Source organism: Caretta caretta, chromosome 5, assembly GCF_965140235.1.
Source record: "Caretta caretta isolate rCarCar2 chromosome 5, rCarCar1.hap1, whole genome shotgun sequence".
NCBI lineage: Eukaryota > Metazoa > Chordata > Testudines > Cheloniidae > Caretta > Caretta caretta.
In genome coordinates, this window is record NC_134210.1 from 99,427,684 (window position 1) to 99,451,868 (window position 24,185).

Consider the following 24,185-nt stretch of genomic DNA (forward strand, 5'->3'; position numbering starts at 1 on the left):
TCTGAGCAAAAGTATTAATTCTAAATTTGGGGGGGCGAGTTTGTTTCAATATCTTCTAACCTGATATTCACTAAATTCTCACTGAGCGGTTCTGTCTATCCATATTTCTTCTCAGCTTTCCTAAAACTGGAATTAATTTGCCAAGAATTAGACTGAAGAATCAAGGACAAGGAAATGTTAATGTGTATAATGTTGTTAGAAGCCTGTTGCTTATGTTTATATTGTGTATTGTTCAACTTACTGATGATTTGGTATACAAAGGGCAAGATCTTCAAAAGCGACTGATTTTGGGTACCCAACCTGAGTCACTGTAATGGAGCTTGATTTTCAGAAAGTGCTGAGCACATACCATCTGAAAATTTGGGCCCTTTTATGGCATCTCCTGTTGAGCACCCAAAACCAAGAGTCTCACTTATTAAAATAAAGGGATATAGAAGTATCATTAGTGTTACCACTTCTTATATCTTGCATGGCTATATGTTAAAGGAAGATTAAGGCTGAGATGGAAAGCAGTAGTACAGAAACTAATGGTTAAAGCAGCCGTTCCCAAAAGTTTTGCTGGTATGACCACATTTTAATTAATTTCCTCCCAGGACCCCAGACAGCATGGAGGACGCCAGTTTGAAGAACAAAATAATCTCCACTGCACAGCATGACTTGGCATACACTGCATGTGAGAGCAAAATGGCTCTTCTGCACAGCAAAATGGTGTCCTCCATGCACCGTGACCTCACACACACCATACATGTGAGGTCACACAGTGCAGAACAGAATGGTGTCCTCCCCACACTAGGGATCACCTCAACCCCATTTCGGGTTGAGTCCCATAGTTTGGGAAGCTCGGTTAAAGATAAAACTTGCCATATTTATTCCAATGGGAATAGATGCAAGGAGTGATTTGAAGTGTTATGGTGGTTCCCAGTAGATGTTAGAAATGTTTGAGGCTTCATCCTTTTAAATGCAAATTGCTTTGGTTTCACTGTTTTTTGTCACAGGCTTAGTCTCCTTTTTTAAGTGTTGGGTATAGATTTTAGTTTCATAATGCTGGAAATAATGGTGGGAAAAATCTACAGTCTCTCTTGTACTGCAGCCTTTGTTTTGTGGGAGGGGAATAAATTGGGTTTTAAGTTTCCTATTGTGACTAAGATAATGCAGTGGAGAAAGATGTTGACAAGTTGTGAGCATTACAAAGCCCGTCTTTGACTGCTGCAATAACTCAAACTGAGTGGGCCCCTCAGATGCATGAAGATGGAACAGAGTTGTTAAATTGTTCTTGTGAGTCTGTTCTGAATAGTTGGGCAGATGTTGCTTAATTTACATTAGCATTTGTTTATAAACATCTACCACTGAGCATTTTTCAGCTTTTGTCCATTTTGTACTAAATTTGGGTAAAATAGGCTATTACAATTAGTTAAAATGTCTGGACCCAGTAGAAACTACAGGTTTCAGAGTAACAGCCGTGTTAGTCTGTATTCGCAAAAAGAAAAGGAGTACTTGTGGCACCTTAGAGACTAACCAATTTATTTGAGCATAAGCTTTCGTGAGCTACTAAGGTGCCACAAGTACTCCTTTTCTTTTTAGTAGAAACTACAGGCTGATAAGACCCCTTTTCATGGAAAGAGCGGTATAAGTGTTGTACTGTACATCTGAATCAGGCCTTAATTTGTAGCTTTAATGTTTCATTACTGTGTGTGTTTAAACATTTAAGGGCCAGATCCTCAGCTGGTGTTAATTGGGAGCAAATGCAGCAAGGCCAATTTCCGTCAGCCCTCAGCATTACACTGGTCCTAAATGCCTCTCTGTGGCTCAAAACCTTGTTTCTTCAATAAAGCTATTAGAGAGACGAGGTGGTAAATCTAAGCTCAGCAGCTAAAAAGTTGAAATGGTCAAACACTGCTTCTTTAACTTGCCTACAACATGTAATTGTGTGTTAAGGTATTTATATTTGACAGTCTAATTCACAAGCCCTCAAATGTGCAATGTGGGTAAGTTAATATTACAATGAGAACTTAGTTCAGCTTAGTTCTTGATTTGTCAGATTTGCAAACTTAACTTCACATAACTAAACATTTGCGTTTAGTTTGCTTTTTTAAGACTGAAGGAAGAAGAAATATTTGCAGTTGCCCCATTGTTTTGTGCAATTCCATAACCTTAACAACTTTGATGTACAATACTTAGCTGTGTACTAGCCAATTATGCAATTTAATGTGAAAATCCATAGTTCTGAGGGAATTGCCCATCGTCATGTAGCAAAAGAGCAACCCACCTCTTGTATCTAAAACTGCAGGCTCAAGCTATGTCTACACTCCAGATCTTACCGTGGCACAGCTGTACCACTGTAGCTGAGCTGCTGTAAGGTCTCCTGCGTAGCAGCTCTATGCTGACAGGAGAGTGCTCTCCCACCCACAATGAGTGGCAGTAGCTATGTTGGCAAAAGAGTATCTCCCGCTGACATAGCACTGTCCACGCCGATGCTTTTGTCGGTGAAACTTATGGCAGTCAAGGGTGTGTATTTTTTCACACCCCTAACCAACAAAAGTTTTACTGACAAAAGTGCCGGTGCTGTACACAAAGCCTTACACAGTGACTTCCTTTTGTGAGGGTTGGCCACACGTGAGCTGATATAGCTGGATTTTGTTTTAGTTTAGTGTGTCATTTTGATGCTGAAAGGATTCTCACACCTTTTACAGTCCTCACTTGTGGTGTTAAAGGGAATGATTATTGAGGGTTTTATTCAAATGGAGAATTGTTTGGGAATCTGAGTAATCGAAAGTGCAGTTATAACAAAAGCCTACTGGAAATTTAAACTAGAGTATTTGCTTCAAGGAATGTTATAATAAAATACAGGTCTAGAAGTCTTTTGGTTTTGCTAAGTCCCTTATAGTAAGAGTTCAGGTTTTGCCTGTTGCTTATAGTAATCACAGAAGATTCATTTTTAAGGATCAGATTAGTAACTGGATTTTATTGTCTCTGTGAGGCCTTGTGTGCACAAGAAAGTTGCACCAAATTAATTCCGTTTCTAAACTGTGCAATCCCCTTGTGTAGATGCTTAAATTAGTTAACCAGTTTGAGTGTCCATACGATTGCACATGTTTAATTAAATCAAATTTCTAAACCAATTTAGTTAAATCAATACAACTTTTGTGTATATAAGGAGAAAAATTCTTTCTTGTTTGAATACCATTTGGCTGTCTTTATAGAATGTTTAATTTGTGAGAATTCCAGTAAGAGCCATTTAAAACTGACTTGCTGTAGCAATAAAATTCCTGATGAAACTTTTAGTTTTGGTAACCTGCACATTTAGCTTATGTGCATGTCTCTTGTTTATGAAGGTCACTGATTTATAGATCTGGATAGAAAGCAAAACCTGAAGATTCTCCAGACTGATTCTTGTAATATTCCGCTGTACTTGTCCGTGCCTGGAGGAAATCCGTTCACGATGGCTTTAAATTTAAACTTTTACCAATTTAAAAGGGTAATTGATTATTCAGTTAGATATTCTTGTTACACACTCCAGATTTTGAAGAATTTCACATCTGTTCATCTCTCCCATGTGGAATTGAGGCAAATGGGACAGCAACTGATAGGAAGTTACCCTGTTCATTTCCACCGCTGTGGGGATGTGGATGAGAAAGGAGGTTATAGCTTCAGGACTTATCTGGAAGGCCTTTCCATTCATCATTGTTTCTCCAGATGTGTGACAATTCATGCAACTAATGGCTTGTTGGTAGGTGCCATTTCAAATTGTTTGAAAGTAAATGTTACAAAGCACAGTCGGTGTGAAAATACTTTATTCCATTTTTCAGTTTAAATGTGCAGAACATGACTAAAATATTAATACATAATTACCATGTGTAAACAATGACTTTTGTGACCACTCTTGATCTTTCTAATTGAATATTTAGAGCCTTGCAGTTAGCCAACATCTTCAGAAAAAGTCTCTGAACAAATAAACAAATAAATAAAACTTGACATTTAACTTGGCCATTATGGCTGATATTGAAACGTCATTTTGCAGTTATGCCAAGATAGTAAAACTAAACGGCACTTAGCATTCATTGAGATTTATTTCAGAGTAACAGCCGTGTTAGTCTGTGCCACAAGTACTCCTTTTCTTTTTGAGATTTATTTGACATTGCTAATGACATAATGAACTTGTATTTCTGCAGATAAAGGACACCATTGGTTATGACACACTAGGCCACTGTTTCTTCATAGAGGATGGCATTGAACAGAGGAATATTCTGTTCCACAACCTTGGACTAGTCACCAGACCAGGCACTCTTCTTCCCACAGACAGGAATAGCACCATGTGTATGGCCATTAAGGATAAAGTGTATGGAAATTATGTTCCAGTGCCAGCCACAGACTGCATGTGAGTATCTGGCTAAGAAAAGAAAATCGAATTAGTTGCCATAATTAAATTTTTGAAAATCTCTTGTTGCTCTACAAATAGGCAAGATTTTTTTTTTTATGTAGGCTACCAAAGGTGGACAGCTGGAATACAACATTGGCATTTAGAAAAAAGCATTAACAATCTGAACAACACAAATAGAATATATGAACAACTGTGTTGAAATACAGTAACTACTTGATATGGTACCTGATTCAGCAGACCTCTCTTCAGGCTATTTCCTTATTTTTATGCAAAGGCACTAGATGCTATGAAACCCCCATTTTAATGCTTAATTTATGAATTAAGGTATCAGATTTCTTCTATAAAAGTCAAATACGATTACACCACTTACTATCAAAATGGTTTATCATTGCATGTAGTATTTTAACCACAAGAGCTTGCAGGAGGACTTGTGAAAGAAAACAGACAGTTTTCTTTAGGAAAATATGACTTTCTTCATGATTTCTTACTTGAATCTCATGACAGACTTGCTTTGTATGTCAAATTAGCACTCGCTAATTTGCTAGATCTGAATGCAAAGTTTTCTGTAGGGATTTTACCAGTTATAGCTTCTGAATTATTTATCGTTTCTGAATAATATATTGCAGGGCTGTATCAACATTCTGGATTGCTCATCCCAACAATCATCTTATCAATAATGCAGCAGCAGGCTCACAGGTGAGGCACATAGACATTCTTTGACACACACTATATTCATATTTCAGATAACTAAGGCATACACTATTAAAAAGGTAGGCATTTCAAAGTTTCACATGTAGATATCTGTCTTTTTATGTTTAGAAGTACAATGGCATTTTACATGCAAGCTGTCTTTCTAAATGGGCATTTTGTTCTGAAGAGAACAGAAGATAATTCTCCTTTTTCTGAATTCTTAATCCTTATATTTATGACTGTGTGTATAGTGAATCATTTGTGAATAAGGGATCTTGTGAATACATCCATGCTAATATTAAGGCTTCAATATTTTCTGTAGTTTATATTGTTAGCGTACTGTATGGCTACTGTTCAGGACTTAAAATTTGGTCATATTTAGTGGAATCCAAAATAGCTGTACTGTGTTTTTCTTACAGTGGACTAAGATATGTTAATTGTCTTGGCTCTGCGGTTAGTCTGTTGTTTCTCTACACTGATACCTAAAATGACAAGCAGAACACAAATCCTAGAATGATGAGACCCTTCTATGACCAGATATAGAACGCGAGCAGGGTTTTGGTGACTTAAAACTATTCTCTTCTCCCCCAATGGCAAACTGTAGGGTACAGCACAGCAGCTCTATAGCCACTATTCAAGCCTTTTGGGCTAGACCATCCCTATTTCTCTTAAGAAAAACCCTCACATAGCGAATGCTCAACAGCTCAGATCTTATAGCCACACCATATTAGCACAGGAACTCTCCCCTGGTGTACCAGGACTGCGGAGGCTCCTACTCAACTGCTGTGTCCTTGCCACCTCTCATGCAGGGTAACGTACGGGATGGAGGGTTACTGGTAAATGTCACCTTTTTAAGAGCAGTTATTTGGGGAATTGAGAGAAAATGGAGAGTGACACAGGTGTGTGAAATAATTGCTGCATATTATTGGCTCCGAGCTCTGAACTGGCCAGACTTCTCAATTTTTTTTGAAAGCTCTTGTGAGTGTTTTGGCTGTATCATTAACTCTTGATATGGGAATAGTGATGAGCAATTCTTAAAGACAAATAAGTGGAAAAATATTTGTGTATATTCTACAATAAAATAATTTTGCTAGCTAGTTGAACAAAATATGATTGAGTACACCAAAATGTAATGTGTCATTGAAATGCAAAAGGTTACAATTTTTCCTAGTGACTGGGAGTTCAGACTTGAAATGTTCAAAATTAGGAAATCTTTGTGGCTAAAAATTTCCTTTTTCTGCGTAACCTTGTAATCATGCATACAACCTCTTCAAATTTTTAGTTCTACTGTAAACCGTCTTTTTTTTTTCTAGACAAGATCTAATGTGGAATTCATTGTGAAAGGATATGGGTTGTGTTTTCATTTTATGGTTGTTGGAGACATGTAAATTATTTTTAAAATGCATTTGATTTGTTGGAGAAGTCAATATAGCAGTAATGATGATTTAAACCTGCTGGTGCTAGACAGGTCATTGTCACTTTTTTAAAACATGTTCTCACTCTCTTCTTTGCAGGATGCTGGAATATGGTATTTGTTCCACAAGATTTCAACAGGAGATTCTCACGGTTTATACCCTGAAACCAAAGCAGAGCTTACACCATTAGGCATCTTCTATAACAACAGAGTTCATTCTAATTTCAAGGTAGTGTAGTAATAGCTTGATACCTGGGCTTTAATAATCTAATAATAATTCAATATTAAGACCTTCATGATTAAACAAAAAAATCATAATGGCAAAGAGAGGTGACTGAAAGCTTGCTGCTCTTAAAATTTGTTGTCTAGTATTGTAGCACATAGTATAATCAGGTACTTGTGCAGTCCCGCGCAATGCTCATCCTCAAAGTAGTTTTTGGTGTTTAATATTCTCTTTTTTAAAAGGTGGGGAGTTGTCAAATTTTGTTGAAAACAAAAATCCATAATTTTTGTATAACATGCTTACAGAAATGTTTAGTTCTCAACATTGAAATATGAGAGACTGCTCAGTGTTTTAAGGCTATCATTTGGCGCTTTGAAGTGCAATGGTGGTTGACAATCAAGGTATAGCACAGACAAGGGTGGCTATAAACTGAAAGTTGTAGTTCACAAACTGTCAGTGACCTGTTCCCGTTGGATCATTAACACACAAACTTCAAGTGCTTCTTTATAGTCTCCCAGTATTTGACTTGAGAAGCCCATAAGCCATTTTATATGTTAGTTTGGCGTAGGTTCAGATCTAGTGTACCAGTGGGTACATGCAAGGGACTTTTGAGCCATTGAAAGTGATTCAAATTTATTTAAATTAGTAAACTTCAGTTGACAAAATAAGATACTCTCCCTTATAAATTCACAGTGAGCTCTTAAAGCCCTTCAGTAAAAAGCATTATAATTTCATGGTAGCTGCTTTTGTATGGCGATTTACGTCTTGATTTTATAAAACCATCTAGGTATTTCTTTACCCATCTATATTGGCTTAAAGGTGACATAATAGGAGTTCTCTGAAAGTCAGGTCCTAAAGAGTAAATTTTACATACCATATAATTTGGGATTTTGGAAACTGGCTTTTACTACTTTTCCGGTTATAATAATCTTTCCTGCTCCAAATAGCAGTGACAGTATCACAGCATGAATGCACAACTTTATGGGGGCTGTAAATTAAAAACAGTTCTGTCTGAAAATTGATGGCAGTTATTGAGAGTTGGACAAATTTGTATTCAAATCAGAAGTATATTATAATGGAGGTGCTTAAACCAAATCACACATTCCTATTTAAACTAAAATGTGGTTGATGGTAGGGAATATTCTAAGCCAAGACTTCAAGTTTTTATGAGGTGACTGTGCAGTAGAAAAGTTAATTACATTTTGAAAATAACAGATTTCAAATGTTTTTAATGAATTCTAAACTATAGTATTTCCATGAACATTTCAGTCCTGTGATAGCACTAAGTATTATTTGAGATATATTTCCCCAGGCTATCTGCTTTTCTGCTTCCTTAGGAAGAGTATGTTAGCTAAGGGAAATGGAGAACTAAAAGAGAGTACATTTAAAAAACAAACAAACCCAACATTATACACACAGTGACTCACTGTTTTGTGAACTCAATTTCAGATTTATTGCGAAAGATAATTTTGTAAAGCTATCTGGGGCTGGGTCAGATAAAATTATTTGTTTCTTTCCTCACTTGTTTCAGGCTGGCTTATTTATTGATAAAGGTGTAAAAACCACCAATGCTAGTGCTGAGGATCCAAGGGAATATCTTTGTCTGGACAACAATGCGAGGTAAAATCTGTTCTTTCAATTCTGTTGAATCAATATTAACATTAAAATAACTAAGTTCTCAGAATTGAATCCTCTCCTTTCAAAATATTCATAACCTAATATTAGAAAGTGTTTTTAAAAAAATTATTTGCCGTTATCTGTAAAACATGATAGTTGTCAGATTTCTGTTGTTTTATTTATATGATCACACACCCACACCAACCCACCCACCAGTTTTTGAATCAGCAGAGCATGCCTTGTTCTGGGAGCTTGCTGCTCCTTATGCACCCTCATCCTGAGCTGACTCTCTCAACCATAGTAAGCCATTATTTTCAACAGGCTCTGAAAAATGTTTTCCTATCTGATGTGCAAAGTTGAAAACCTATTAAAGGCCGTTGAATGCTAGACTCCCTAGCTTGTGTTTCAGTCTAAAGCAGTGATTCTCTGTCAGGGGTATGCAGAGGTCTTCCAGGGAGTACATCAACTCATCTAGATATTTGCCTAGTTTTACAACAGGCTACAGAAAAAGCACTAGCAAAGTCCGTACAAACTAAAATTTCATTCGGACAATGATTTGTTTATACTGGTCTATATACTATACACTCAAATGTAAGTACAATATTTATATTGCAATTGCTTTTATTTTTAGTTATATGGTAAAAATGAGAGAGGAAGCAATTTTTCAGTAATAGTATGCTGTGTCACTTTTTGTTTGTTTGTTTTTTTGTGTCTGATTTTGTAAGCAAGTAGATTTTAAGTGAGGTGTGACTTGAGGGTATGCAAGACAAATCAGACTCCTGGTTCTGTAGTCTGAAAAGGTTGAGAGCCACTGGTCTAAAGGACCTAGTGAGAGAGACTTTTAAAAGTACAACTCAAATTGCAAGTCAGTGGGAGTTGGTCACCTTTGAAAATCTCTCACTAAGTCTTCCAGCAACTTATTGAATATGTAGCTCAACGGTGCAACTTGAGAGAATCTATTGCAGGGTATTAATTGATTCAGTATACATAGACACATTCCAAATTCTCTCCAGGATTCCTAATCTATCTTGCTCAGTGGAAGAATAGTGGAGAGGTTCCTTCTTACAGGCTGGCTGCCTATTTTTTTCTTGCACTTCAAATAAAATTAGTGAGGAGAAACTGAATAGTTACATCTACCCATACCCTGCTGTAGAATTTAGTAAAATAAATAACCTTCAAAGTCTTAATTTTTCCTGAGCTGGAAAATGTCATTGGGTAAGAGGACTATATCTGTGTATTTGAACTGACCTCTGTTTAGGAAGGGAACAGTTGAATGATAGGTGTGGACGTAGAGAGGAAAAGGCAAGACTCTGAGAACATACTGTACTTCATGCTTTGGAAATGAACTTCCGGTTCAGAAATTATGATGGAAGGCAGATAAGACCAGTGTGAATTACCAACAAAGTAACCATAGCTTGGGATTTGAGACAAAGTAGTACATGACATCTTACGAAAATATACTGTAGTCTCACAGGGAACAAAGAAGAGCATTGAAAAACTGAAAGTATTTCATAAAACATTTTAGAGGGCTAAAACAGAGCATGAGCATCCAAGGAAATAAAGTAAGATTTTTTACATTTCTGTCTCTCTCTCTCTCTGCAATTCACTGAGGAAAAACATACCTTTGTGCAGGGAGGGAGTCCATATTAGTATTTAATAAAACTTCGGTTTCCTGGTAGAGGATGATCATGGCACCTTGAGCAAATAATATCTGTGAGATCATGCATCATCCATCCTGTAGACAGAAACCTTGAGCTTGTCTGAGTTAACTGAAAATAGTTTCAGTGACTATATCTTGTGAAATCCATTGTCTCTCTGATCAGAGAAATGTAACCTTGTCATAACCACTGTCTTTAGTTAAGATTGCACAGTCTGTCCTTAAAAGAATCTGAGAGACTGCATACATATGATTATTCGATAGTATTACCCGAAGAAGAATTTAAAATAGTCCATTTTTACTTTAAAGTTGGACTTCTCCCTCACTAAGATTGAAATTAACTTATTGTAAAGTTACTTTATGTAATTTACTACAACAGTTTTTCCCAGATGAAACTGCAGAAAAGTCTTTCTTTTAGTTAATCTTCATACATTTCATTGTTGCCTGAACTGGTGTACAGTGACATGATCGTATCATACTGTTCAGCCATCCATAGTTCTTAAATTCAGGCCCAGATGTTCTTGTCCCAGCAGAAGTCAATCTGCTGTCAGAAAATTTTCTTTTTTAAAAAAGGTTCCGTGCCACTCTGGATCACTGAGTGGGCAGAAGTAGGCCAGCTGTGAACTGCTTCCTTCTCCAGTCCTTGTCTCTGCCACTGATGCTTCTGGGGGCAGAGTAGAGAGGACTGGCTGAGAGGAAGGAATAGTGTCTTTCAACTTACTAAACCATAAATGTGGTGCAGAGAGCTCCCTAATGTGTAGGATTGGGCAAGTTTCATAGCAGTTACTTTGTGGGTTTCCCCCTTCGATAAATGTACCTGTACCTTTTGATTCTGTCTAGTTACTTTTGTGTTCATATCAATAAAAATACAGAGTGGGTATGAATTATTTTCCACTTTCCCAGTTAGCGTAAAACAGGGGAACTGAATATGCCTTAAGCCCCCTAGGCTCTCATGGGCTCCCCAACTGGCAGCACCCCCAGCCTGTACCCAGGCTATTTCTTCCATCCTCCCTGTTGCTTTTGTGTTTGTAGTACACTGCTAAACTGGGTCAAAAATAGACTGTAGCTGCCACTATGTGGAACCAGCTGGGCAGCAGATATGGAGGAGTGGAGAAACATGGGTCCTAAATGAAGAGCACTCCACAAAATATAGGTGTACTTGAGAGGTCTAGGAGCATTCAGCACCCATCCCTCCAGCCTTCTGTCTAGTGCAACTGCAGTCCCACATGCCCTCTCAGTGGCAGGGTCAATCTTCCTCCTCTCTCTCCATACCCTCAGATTAATGCTTTAAGGAGAAGGGGAGGGAAGAAAGACACCAGGGAAGGCAAGAGAGAAGAAGGGGGTGAGACTCAAGTTGTGGGACAAAGGAATCGGGGAACAGCTCAGGAAGAGTAGGATGGGAATCCATAGTGGGAGATATCCTAGCCCTTCTGGGAAGGGAAGAGAAGCTTAATGCTTTGTCTCTTTTTATTGCTTCTTCCCAAGAGTAGGATGGTCAGATCTCTGAAGACACTGCTGTGGGAATGGAGAAATGTGGGGGCACGCTCCGTGAAATTAGGGTTCTAGTCTCTGTTATTTTTCAGCATGGGCCTTTTTGTCTCAAGCATGTTGCAGGAGCTGATTTTGCCTGTCCAGTGAGTGCAAGTGTTTATATCTTGGTATATACCACAACAGTGTATATATGCACAGAGCATAAATCAGATACCTTCTTTTCAGGCGTGTTGTTTTTTTCATCTCTTTCTAAGGTTTCGACCTCATCAAGATGCTGATCCTGAGAAGCCCCGAGTTGCTGCTCTGATTGACAGACTAATCGCTTTTAAAAACAATGATCATGGATCTTGGGTCAGAGGAGGGGACATCATCATTCAGAACTCTGGGTAGGTATCCAAGAGCAAACCTCTACCTGCTATAAAAAGACATTCTCCTGGACTGCGGTATAAAAGCTAGTAGAAGTGAGAGTTGTAAAGTCTGGAAAAGCCTAGATTAAAGTAGGGTTATGAGAGAGAATGTCAGAGCTAAACCACTGAAGCTGTTTGACTGTCTCATTCCACTAATGGGCTGAAACTAAGTCCATGCAAGATTACATGGGAATTTCATTTAAATGGGAAGCAAACAAAACTTTTCTCTATCATGTAATTTTAAATCTAAGTCCAAAAATTAACTGAGACCATATAAAGTACTTTTAAAAATTTTGACTTTTTTAGTATATTTGAGGTTTCTCTGAAGCTATCATATTACCACTTAACAAAACTATATAGAAACAGTTATACTGATTTTAAAACACCAGAAATCTCTTAAGTATAATAGCTATGGTGATTTTTTTTGTAAATTTCATTTCATACACAGATCAAGATTCGATTCAGTTTGAAGTGAATCTGTGCTCTGACGCTTTGAGAAGCTAAAAGAAAAATACACGTTTAATGAACATTAAAGTATTGTATTGTACGTGGTTTGAAATTTGCTTTGTTCAAAAATAATTTTCTCTTGTAGGTTTGCCGACAATGGAATAGGTTTAACTTTTGCCAGGTAAGTATTTTTGTACTGGATTTCATCACTATGTTCAGTCTTCCTAGCTTTATTATTTGACATATACTGACAAAAATTAGTAGTAGATGTGATACTGGGGCTATTTAGAAACCCAAATGTAAAAATATTAGAAATGTGAAAATGATGACAAGAAGGCCAAGAGGGTTTATATAACGGGAATGTCTCATCAATTTTGACCCTGAGTCTGCTGCTGCTGGAGCTCTGATACATCAAGTCGTGATACTAGATAATTAGATGACATGACCAGAACTCTAGGAAAGTGTACAACATCCTAGCTTTTCACCTCGTATAATTAAAATGTTCCTAATACTGAATATACACGTTTTAAAGAGGGGACTGGAGGACAAGGGGAACAAGAAAATATAATACTTAAAATCAACTGAATGTGCATTAAGTCAATTGATAGTAAATTTTTTTTAAGGCTGGGGTTTTTGAAAAGCAGGGATTAAATTGTATATTGTAATACACTTCTAAACAAAAGGCTTAGCCTGCTTTGATTAGATAAAGGTAAACAATAGTTAGAAAATGTAGGATGTCTTTGTATTTCAGAGCAATATAACTTTCCTGTTTGCTGTACTATCATATCCGTAATCTCAGACTTCATTTTGATAGTGATGGAAGCTTCCCAAAAGATGAAGGCTCCAGCCAGGAAGTATCAGAATCTTTGTTTGTTGGTGAGAGCAGGAATTATGGCTTTCAGGGCGGCCAAAACAAATACTCAGGAACTGGAGGAATAGACAATAAAAACCGCACTTTGCCTAGAAATCGGTAAGTGTGTTTCAGTGGGTAAAACAAAGTTGCTTTTTACAAAAGTTACTTTCTGTCTGATTTGAAAGTAGCACTATACATTTAGAACTAGTATTACATAGCACAGAATTTAAAAAATACTCCAAGATAAAACATGGCTACAAGGGGGTCTGCATGGTTTGGGGACTTGATGACCGTGTGTACCACCTTCTGCTTCTGGGTTAGTGGTTTTTTAAGGTATTAAACTTACTTCAGTACAGTTTGTAAAGGAAATTGCCAGCCGTCACAAACCGTACTGCACAAGTTTCTTTCTACCTAGCCCAAAATAAATCATCAATAGTTTGAACATCAGTACAAAACAGAAAAATGATTTACTGTGCGGAAACTTTCAATTCCAATATCATTTGCCTGCAAACCGCAATGGGGTAGAAAAAGAAAAGTCCTTTACTAATAGTGATTCTGATAATTTCTCTCATCTATTATTTTGGAAAATACTTTTGATTGGGGTAAAAGTATTTTGGCATGAACGTTACATTTTTTCCTTTCTCTCTTTTTTTCCTTTTTTAATGTCAAATTTGTCAGAGGTGAAAGATCTCAAATGGAAGGTTATGCACCTTTTTTTAATTGAGTATATGTGGCGTGGGCTATTTCACTCTTTCATGTGTGTTCTTGCTGTCAAATCTTCATTCATTGATAAGCAATAAAAATTAAAATGTTGGTAATCTAAAAAATTGTGCAACTTTGTAATGAAACAATAGTGATGAGAAAATAAAATTTATTCTCATACTAAATCCATAATAATTAATTGAAAGCCGCACATATTAACAGTTGATTTCTGTGCCTTCAAGAAACTAATTGGTATGGTGAATTGCATCTTTAACTTCATGTTTCCATACATAATTTCATGAATTGCAGTAACTTTTAGGTCTTACAACACTAGCAAGTCCAATGGGGTTTGAAATATTTGGGACTGGTGAAGACTAGAAAGTCTGTGGCTAGGGGATTTTGAGTGGCTGGTTTGGGACTACTATGCATAGCCAGTCCCGCTCCCCTCCCTGTGTCAGACAAGCTCCACCTCCCCAATGGCTTGCCTTCGGGAAACTGATTCACCTGCTGCCAGCTATCACCCCATGCCTCACATAAGAAGGGAGAAGGTGTAGGGCAGATTCAGCTCATGGCAGCTCTGTGCTGGTGGGCCATCTGACAGAGAGGAGTTTAAGATGGTCTGGAAGCCTGAGGCTTCCTGCCTGCCCAAGCACATGGGAGTCCCAGTTGGGTACTTCTGCTGTAAGGGTCCCAAAGCATCCTAGGAGGGAGAGGCAAAGGGGAGGAGTTGGGTGAGCTGCAGGCAGCTTGGCTCCCTTTTCTAATTCTAAAATTTGAGGTGTAGGAACTTACCTGTAAGTTAATAGTGGAAGGAAGACTTCATTTGTCTTTAGTGTTCCACTCTACAAACCATTGTCTTAGCACTGCATTCTTAATGCTTTTAAATGAAGGGAAGCATTGCCCCTCAGGGACCCTGAACCAAGACTTCTAACAGGTCATGTATGTATGAGTGTGTGTGTGTGTGTGTGTGTGTGTGTGTATTAAACATATTCTGTTTTTAACAGGACATTTCCAATCAGAGGTTTTCAGATTTATGATGGACCCATTCATCTTACCAAATGCACATTCAAAAACTTTGTGCCGACTGCTGATAGATACACCAGTGCAATTGGATTCCTATTGAAAAACCCTTGGCAGTTGACACCTAAAAACAACATTTCTCTCATTAAATTTGATACAAATGTAAGTTTATGGAAAAATTTATTTTCAGTGGATGAGGTGGAAAGGGGAGACTTCATGAAGTAGGAAGGGATGAATTCAGTGTCTCATGCAGAAGATTTATTTTGAAAGAATTTTGGTGATGTCCTCCTATTTCTTCAAACAAATGGGAGTCCCATGTGTACTCCCGATATTGCCTACACCTGCCATATTTCTGTGCTGACTGCCACTTCTGGGCCTGGGTTGCCTTTTCGCTGCCTCCCTGCAAGTACCTGCTTTTCTTCAGGCTGATGTGCCCAAACTGACTTCCCCCAAGTAATGTCTGCTGAGCAAGGGAGTTGTAGTTTGGAGAAGGGGAGTCTGACACATTTAAGGACCGTTTGGGCTGCTGTAGAAGGCTCCAGAAACATTGAAGAGGCTGGGAGGTGAGATTAAGCAACTTCTAGGGGACATATGCATGTATCTGTCCCATGATAGCGTTGAGATGGATCGGTTTGGATAAAATGTCATCCAGCTCCTCCTGCCTTTGCTTACAAATAAGACTGAATTGGACTTTTGAGGGTTGAAAACCATACTTTCCTCCATTGTCACATGCCTTTGAACTTCCTGATTTGAGCCAGAAATGATTGTACTAAAATCTCATGAGAAGTGCTGTTCTTGTACTATTTCTGGCTTACCAGGAAGTACAGGAAATAACAAGTGCCTGTTCGTGTGCAGTTTCTAGCCCAAAGAGTTTCCAGTCCAAACTGCTGTTCAGAACAGAGCTTCCAGACTTTTTTTTAAATTTGCACATCATTAGTTTAGAGTAATCTGTTCTCTATAGCCAATTACATTTACAAATATGTATTCTCTTAGTTTGGAAACTAACTTTTCTTTTTTCTTTTTGCTTGCTTACTCTGGTTACAAGAGTTACTTAAATCATGGAATTCTAATATAGAATTCATAGTGAAGTGAAGAACCACCCCTATTAGGCTGTGCAGTTGCTGACAGAACTGTATAGTGAGGCATGAAACTAAAAGACGAGTCAGTGCCTCCCAAACTGAGCTCAGCTGTGGAGACAGGGAATAGACCAAAAATGGGGTTTTGGTTTGGGTTTTTAATGCTTGCTTTGACCTCCAAAAACAAGTGATTGTGGACGTGTAATGATAATAACGAGACCAGATTCTTTAAGACCTGGGGCAGCTGAAATAATGAATTTGCAGTTATAAATATTAACACAAAATGCTGAAATATTTAGCAGAAGTCTGAACGGGGCTTTGTGTGTTAACTGAAAACCGTGACTACTACAAAATAATGAAATTCTGTTTTGCAAGACTATGTTGTCCTTGTTAGAGAAATTATTCAGCTCATAAACCTTGTCAGATTCCTGATGATCTTTACATACATGGAAATGTTTCTGTGTGTTACTAACTGTATACATGCAGTAGCACAACTGAAATTGGTGGCTTTATAAGGGAGACTTAATTGGAATGTTTCACTTCCCTTTTACGATCAGGTTTCTCTGAAAGTCTTCTTTGGTAAACCTGGTCCCTGGTTTGAAGACAGTGAGCTGGATGGTGACAAGAACTCAATATTCCATGATGTAGATGGTTCTGTGACTGAATATAAGGACACTTACGTTGGTAGAATGGATAACTTCCTGATCCGACATCCAAAATGCATTAATGTTACACAGTGGAATGGTGTGGTCTGCAGTGGGACCTATGCACAGGTTGGAACTGTTACAGTTTTTGTGTATTCTATATTTTATATATATTCACAAGACTTGAAGAAAAATTTATCAAAGCCATGAAATGCCCTTCCTCTTTAGATTTTTAAAAATTGATTTTACACTTACTTTGCCTTCTAGATGGTTCTGAACAACTTGTTGGGGGAAGGGAGGATTATGATAGCAAATGTAATAAAGCAAATCTTTATGCAGTGAGTTGACTTGCCATCATCTGCACAACACAGTCCTGTTGGCAAAAACATTTAAGTGTGGGGGCTTTCTTACACTTGTGGTTCTGTTTCTCACAATATTATTAAAAATGTGAAATATAGTTTTCTAAATACAAACCCCTCTGCTGGGATCAGTTCCTAGCCGATCACAGACTTTGTGTGACCTTAAGTAAGTTACTGAATCCCTCTGTTTCTGATCTGTAAAATGGGGAAAATTATTGTTGGCCTTGTCTATTTAGGTTGTAAACTCTACAGGACAGCGGCTATCTTTAACCGTGTGCACAGTGCCAGGCTCACTGGGGCCTCTAGGCATGACATCTAATGTTGTTGTGGTTCTGTTTACACTGTTTATCTGTATTTTCCCTCATGTATTGTTTCTAGTGAAACTGATCAAAAATTGTCAGATTACTTCAAATCTCTCCTCCTCTTCTGTCTAAGGCCTTCTTTTTTTTTTTTTTTTTTTTTAAATTTTTAAATTAAAGTTATACATCCAGACAAGGAACCCACAGAACCTTACTATGACCATAGTACGAGATGAATACCCATCCAGCACCATGGCACTCCGAGGTATTAACCAGCGAGCTGCCTTTCAACAGTACCAGCCTGTAATGATGCTTCAGAAGGGCTATACGATCCATTGGAATGGACAAGCTCCCCAAACCACTTTTCTCTATCTCATTAATTTTAACAGGTATGTTTCCTTTCCTTTCATTTTTGCCTTTGATTCAAAAGACACCATTGGAATACTATATTGCAAAAATAGTTATACATTCAAAATTACAACCATGAGTAAGACTGGAACTTGATTTATCTGAAATAGCAAATATTAAAATCAAAATGTGTACTGGAGACCTAGACCAAAAGCTGTGTAGAGCTATTCAGAAAACGCTGTAAAGAAGCATTTAAAGGAAAGCCCTATTGCTTTATTACTGCATGAAGCTGTGCAGAGTAGAACTGCAAATGGTTTAACCTATCACTGGCCTTGTGAGTAAGATGCAGTATGTCAAACTGGAAAATTTAAAATTTGTATCCAAACAGGGTGGATTGATTTAAATCAGTGACTTAAATCACTGAAATTTTTATCCTGATTTAAATCAGCAAGTAGGAAATAGATTTTATTGATGGTTTGCATTTGTACTTTTTAGTTACTTCCCCATCCCCCCCCCCCAAAAAAGTTGATTTGCATTGGTTGATAATCATTAAAACATGATGATTTGCAACTAAATATACCTTTACACTGAATTTGATCCTGCTTTTTGCTAAGCAGGAGGATACTCTATATTTAAGCAGTCATGCTTAACTTTCAACTGGATGACTGATTTTTGTTTTTTCCCCCACTTGAGATTCATGTCAAGCTCCATTTGGATGGAAATTGAAATTCAGTTAAAAATGCACAAAAACATTTTAATTTTTTTATTAACTAAAAGTACCTAGAATGTGCTGGCTACATAAGAAAAAAAAAAGTTTTTATCAAAACACGGTTTGCATTTAAAACTAACTGATTTATTAAACAAAGGAGGTATTATCTGTAGTTAGTTTCTGGTCCTAATGTCCTTCAAGATTTTAGAACTAGTGGACCTCCTCCTCTCACATACAGCTTTTATTCATAGATTGGAGGAGAAAAACAGCTTTTCTGCATTTTTCAGCTCCCAAATGGTGTCTTAACTTTGAATGATTAGTGATTGAACTGAAATTGTTGAATAAAATGAAATGAAAATATTCTCTCTGCCACTCTATTTATGTCCACTACCACAAAAACAAGAAACTTGCTCAAATGAATGAATTATAACACTTTTGTTTCACTATATTTCCAGGAATGACTGGATTCGGGTTGGACTCTGTTATCCATCAAGCACAACTTTTCAAGTAACATTTGATGTCTTTCAAAGGCAGACATCTGCTTTCTATAGTGTGGAGGACTATACATCAGTAACTTCGATGATGGAGCTGCAGAAAAATCGATCAGAGAAGAAGTTTTATTTTGATAACAGCACTGGGTAATTTTATATAGATTGATAATAAAGGGATACATTATTTAATAGTAAAATTGCAAGTTCGGTAGTGTTAAGAATTGGCTCTGATGGCTGCTTAAGAAGGGAAATCTTATGGAGAAACACTAAGCATGTCGCCATGGATGTTTGGAAGAGGAATCTACATAACTTGTCATTATAAATGTCGTGGCCATCCAATCAGCTCTTGAAAATGTATACCACAGCTACCACAGTTATTTCCTATTCTAAGTATGGGGAAAACTGTGGTATCTCAAATACCACAGAGAGGTACCTTTTTGGCCAGTAACTGCTTTGTTAATTTAGTATGGCTCAACTGTAAATGTTTGCCCTTCACCTCTTAAACAGAGTGTAAGAAAATAGGCCTGATTCCTCCTGGACCAACAGGAATTTTCTTAAACTATGGAGTAAAATTTTCAAAAGTTACTTAAGCATGTCACTTTTGAAAATGGGACTTAGGCTCGTAATTCACTTAAGCACTTTGAATGTTACCACTGAAGACCATAATAAAGCTTCCTTAGAAAAAAACTATGTACACATTTTTTTAATGTTGTGGTTTTTTAATTTGTTTTTGTTCCCTATTTCTGATTATAATAAGAATATTGGTATAAGATTTTTGGAGAGTTTTTATTAACTAGTTTGGGATACTCATGTAGATAAACAGATGTATGTAGTCTTTGATATCATTTAGATTTTCTTTTTTCATCTAGAAACTACAGTGACAAGCAACAACAGAAAAGCTGGTAGAGCTTATCAGTATAAGAGTCTTCCAGTCAGGATGTTTTTGTTGGGCTTTATGCACACTCAGAGCAATAAAGATCTTTGTTTTCCAATTACACTCATATATTTTTGTATTTTGTACAATAAGAGCACTGTTTTTGTTTGAGTAATGTCTGATATGTTAATTGCCAAATAGCAAGTTTAGTGAACATTTATTAAGATGTATGGTGTGACAGTTACTGGTGGGAGATGGGGGGTGGTTTATGCTAGCTAGATTTTTTTTTTCTCTGATCAAACAAATCCTGTCATGACTTTTCTCTAACAGTTAGAGAGTTCTAATATATATCACTTAAGACTTCCCTATTGTTGTACTTATTACAGAACATTTTACAAAGTACTGTAAATTTGTGGAGATTTAAAAAACAAAAACACATGACCATTCCCCTGTCCCTGAAAAGCTTGCAGTCTGAGGTCTCCTGTGTTCACTAATCAGTACATTTGACGAAATTTTGATTATGTAACTTTCTTTATTTTTATCAACTAGTTTTCTAATCTCTTGTTTTGTTTTGTTGTTTAGATTGCTGTTTTTATATCTTCAAGCCAAATATAATAGGGATGGTCACAGTTATTGTTCAGCTCAGGGATGTGAAAGGGTCAAGATTCAGGCCACTGTTCAATCAAAACAGATCAGTAACTGCATGACAAAAGCTTATCCAAAGTATTACCAAGCACCAACTGTTCTACAGCCAATGCCAGCCAGAACTACTGTACAGTGTAAAAATTGTGGCACAACTCAGGTAAAAAAATTCATAAATGTGTATGTAAATTACCAATAGATATTAACTTCCACATAATTGCCTTAAATATGGTTTTCATGAAGGAGTGAGAACACTTCAGAAGCAGATTATAACCTGGAATAAAGTTCTTCTATTGTGTATATTGTTTACTACATAAAGGGCAAGTCAGTTCCTTTCAAATTTATTCAAAATTTTTCAATTGTTTAAAAAAAAAAAAAGCTTTTACAAAAACTAAGGTTTGTAAAAATGATCCAATAACATTTTTTTAAAATCAAAGGGAAACAGCTCCTCTGCAATGTTTTTCAACTTGAATATGCATGTACTTCAAGGCCTCTGTGCATTTTCAGTTAGGGGTTTTGGCGTCTCTAGCGTGAGGCTATGGAACTGTAAATAACAAAGCCATTCCTGCTGGGGAGTGTGGGAGTGCTCTCATGCTAAGATGACTTAATTAGTTCTATCTTTATGAGCGCGCGCACGCGCACACACGCGCGCACACACACACCTACCTTTCATTTCCTTCACTTCCACAGAGAGAACTAAATGGAACTGCCTCTTGTGTCTGTGAGCTAGGTAGCGTTATCTTCTTATAGTTACTTAGAGTAGTTGGGGCTACTTGCCTTGTGTTATCTCCACTGCTGTGTCATACCCGGATCCTACAGAGGACTCAAAAGGCATGCATCCTCTTCAGCCATCTTTCCAGAGAGGGACATACATGCTTGATGCCTCGTGTTGCTGGGAGAAGCTCATGGGTTCCAATATAAAATTTACCATGCCTTCACTCCTCAGATGAGGAATGACAGGCACTTACAACTGCAGTGGCACTTGGCTTGTTTGAGCCTTCAGCCAGATCATCCATCAGGAATTTCCAGGTCCTCTTCTTTGCTGACGTCTTTTGTAAAGAGACGTGAGACGCCCTGTCACCCCAGCTCTGGTGTCGAGCCTAAGAACGACCTCCCCAAGGCACACGTTTGCTGTCCTGTGCCTCTTATCTGATGCTGTCTGGCACTGCAGCCCCCATCAAAATAGCTTTCAAGCTGCTGTCAGCACCAAAAATTCCCTCAGTGCTCTAGTCAGCACAGATCAACTTTGAGGAATCAAGCTTTCAAATCTTCTCATGTCCCCGTTTCAGGGAAGAAGGAAAAACAGCAACATTCTGATCCACCAAATGGGGCATTGTTCTCCTTCTCCAAAACCACATCACTTTTGGAGACTCCTTACTAGTCTTAATTCTGCCTCCTTTGTAATTCTGCCGGCATATAATTCTCCTCCTTTGAGGCTCTGGTGCCAGGTGACCTTGGCACATTGCTGTTTCACATACCTCTAACAGTCGATTTCTCCTCTTATGTCTTGGGGGGGAGGAAGGGCCTCTTTCAAGGCTTTTGGCAATGCCTCTACTGCTTAACTTAAAGCTTCAAGAACACATCTCTCTGTCCTCACCACCAGTACCAAAAAGAGCTAATTGTATGCCTCCTGTACCCCTAGAGGGTCCTCAGTTTTCGTTATTGTTTGTTGTAATGTCCCTTGCCTAATTCAAAGCTGGTCTCTCTAGCCCAGGAACTCTGCAAAACAAACAGCGAATCCATGACTGCTTCCTCAGATGGAGAAAGAGAGGGGCATAAACCATGGCTTAAATCATCAGGCCTTGCTCCAGTTTCACACAAACCTATTTGAGGGGTCAGGTCTTTCTAATGATAAAAACAGATGAGACTCTGGAGAGAATTAAGATGGCGTGAGTTACAGCCTGATCTCCTAGCGCTTTCCCAATCCTTGTTTACTTCAGAGGAGCTGATCTTCTATTTGGTTTCAGTACCACAGAAAGGCTTCCTCTGCGAAGTAGCGGGGAAATGGGGCGTAGCAAGAGGAAAAGGGGCATGGCTGAAATGTCCTTACCACCAAACACTGCCTGTGGTTTCAGCCCCTTGGGGGGTCATTAGTAGCTGTCCCGCCCATCCTTTAATTTGCACCAGGTGCAATTTGGCCATTGTTGAGGATCTAACCCGTTATGTTGCTGCTTAACTGTCCATTATTCCAGTAACATGTTTTCAAGATTTTTCCTTTCTATTCTTTCATAGAGAAGGCTTGGTTTCTCTACTTATAATGTACTTTTTCCCCTTTTGCAGTAACTGGATTTTCCTCATCTTTTTCTTTACTTCTATTTGGCAGGGACAGTGTATTTTCTTTCCAGTTCAATAAAATGTTCAGACTCCTTTCATGTTCCATAACTCCATTCTCTGTCCCCCATGACAAAAACAGAACATGAAAAATAAGTTCATGACTTTTTTTTTTTTTTTTACCATTTCTTTTCTGCCACTTAGATCTTTTTGTCACCCTTCTCATCTCACTGCAGTGAGCCAGGTTTTGTTCTCTCTGTGAATGTGATTTTTTTACAGTTAAAAGTCTGCTTTATGGTGATATTTTGTGGAATCTACTTTATTCATCACTTCTTCATTTTTTCAGTTTCCAGTTTGTTGTCATGCAATTTCTTCCCCAGACAGTACCATCATACCCGAAATGCTAACTATTAATGAGAGTCTAAATGCTGCAATTTTTACTCAGGAAAAACTTCTGTTGCTATTAGTGGGAATATCGCTAGCATAAAGATTACAAGATTAGGGCTACAGGCACCTGTTTGGTATCTTCAGTGCTGTCTTGATCCTTTTTTCCAACATATACGTTACTTCATACTTCTATGTTACCAAAAAAAAGCAGAAGTGGCTCAGAAACTGATGCCCAGCACAAGCCTAGGGGCAAGACACGAAAAGATGCTGTAAGAACAAAGTGCCATTGCTCAGACTTGAATACATTAATGTCCTGGTTTTCATCCATACTAATACATTTATATTACAATAGCACCCAAAATCTGTTAGGCACTTTATGGATATATAGTTCCCCTTCCCTGAAGAGCGTTCAGTCTAAAAGCATCCATGCATTTTGACAGTGTTGATTTATTAATCTTGGTTTTTCCAGTTGGCAGTCTAGAGTGTCTATCAGAATAATTGTTGATTATCAGTATGCTATCTAGTGTTTAAAATAAGACTTGCTGTTCAGAGTTTCTGGGAAAGGGGGGAAGTGTAAACATGTTAAAATTTTATTTTTTACATCTAGATGGCATTTACCAGTGATCCTCACAAAACCTACCTCCTTGTGCAGATTCAGTCAATGAGCAAAGTAGAATTACAAAGTAGTCTTCCATCTTTTATCTCTGTAAGTATTTTTATGGCCTCTTTAACTGCTTTTTCCTTAGCAGTTTGAATTATGGCAGTTGCACATTGGTGCAGTTCTGTATCACTGAGCACCACTTTTGAGCTGAGCATCCTTCTGCTGAAGCCAATGAGAACTGGTGGGTACTCAGTACTATGTTAAATCCAAATCCGTGAAATAACTTTCTTATACTAACAAACTATTACCTAATAGTACCAGTCCTCCAACATTTTGTTCTGTTAAAGCCCTTCAAAACTGTGATTAGAAGAGAGGAGTCATTATTTTTTGTTTACACTCCAACTCAGTGGTGATAAATGTGATGATGTAATGTTGTTTAACACTTGGTCTGTTGCCATTTTTCCACTTGGGAACCAAGAGAGAATTGTATGTGATGCTGGAGGTGAGGGTTTGCAGGCATTCTCAGTACCCCCAGGGTGAAATTTTAATTTATATTTGTCCTATAGAGTAATGCATACATTGTGT

At 37.7% G+C, this 24,185-nt stretch overlaps 1 protein-coding gene across 4 annotated transcripts in view; it reads left to right on the forward strand.

Annotated features, from left to right (window-relative positions):
* The window catches only part of CEMIP2 (cell migration inducing hyaluronidase 2), a 66,565-nt gene that overhangs the window by 39,681 nt on the left and 2,699 nt on the right, over positions 1-24,185 (forward strand). For all 4 annotated transcript variants that reach the window (XM_048850525.2, XM_048850528.2, XM_048850526.2 and 1 more), the window contains 14 exons: positions 3,518-3,727; positions 4,170-4,375; positions 5,005-5,074; positions 6,583-6,711; positions 8,237-8,325; positions 11,725-11,856; positions 12,470-12,505; positions 13,139-13,294; positions 14,884-15,061; positions 16,533-16,748; positions 17,458-17,666; positions 18,790-18,972; positions 20,282-20,501; positions 23,607-23,705. In XM_048850525.2, the coding sequence (XP_048706482.1) occupies positions 3,518-3,727; positions 4,170-4,375; positions 5,005-5,074; positions 6,583-6,711; positions 8,237-8,325; positions 11,725-11,856; positions 12,470-12,505; positions 13,139-13,294; positions 14,884-15,061; positions 16,533-16,748; positions 17,458-17,666; positions 18,790-18,972; positions 20,282-20,501; positions 23,607-23,705 (2,133 nt within the window). The remainder of the gene's footprint in view (positions 1-3,517; positions 3,728-4,169; positions 4,376-5,004; positions 5,075-6,582; positions 6,712-8,236; positions 8,326-11,724; positions 11,857-12,469; positions 12,506-13,138; positions 13,295-14,883; positions 15,062-16,532; positions 16,749-17,457; positions 17,667-18,789; positions 18,973-20,281; positions 20,502-23,606; positions 23,706-24,185) is intronic.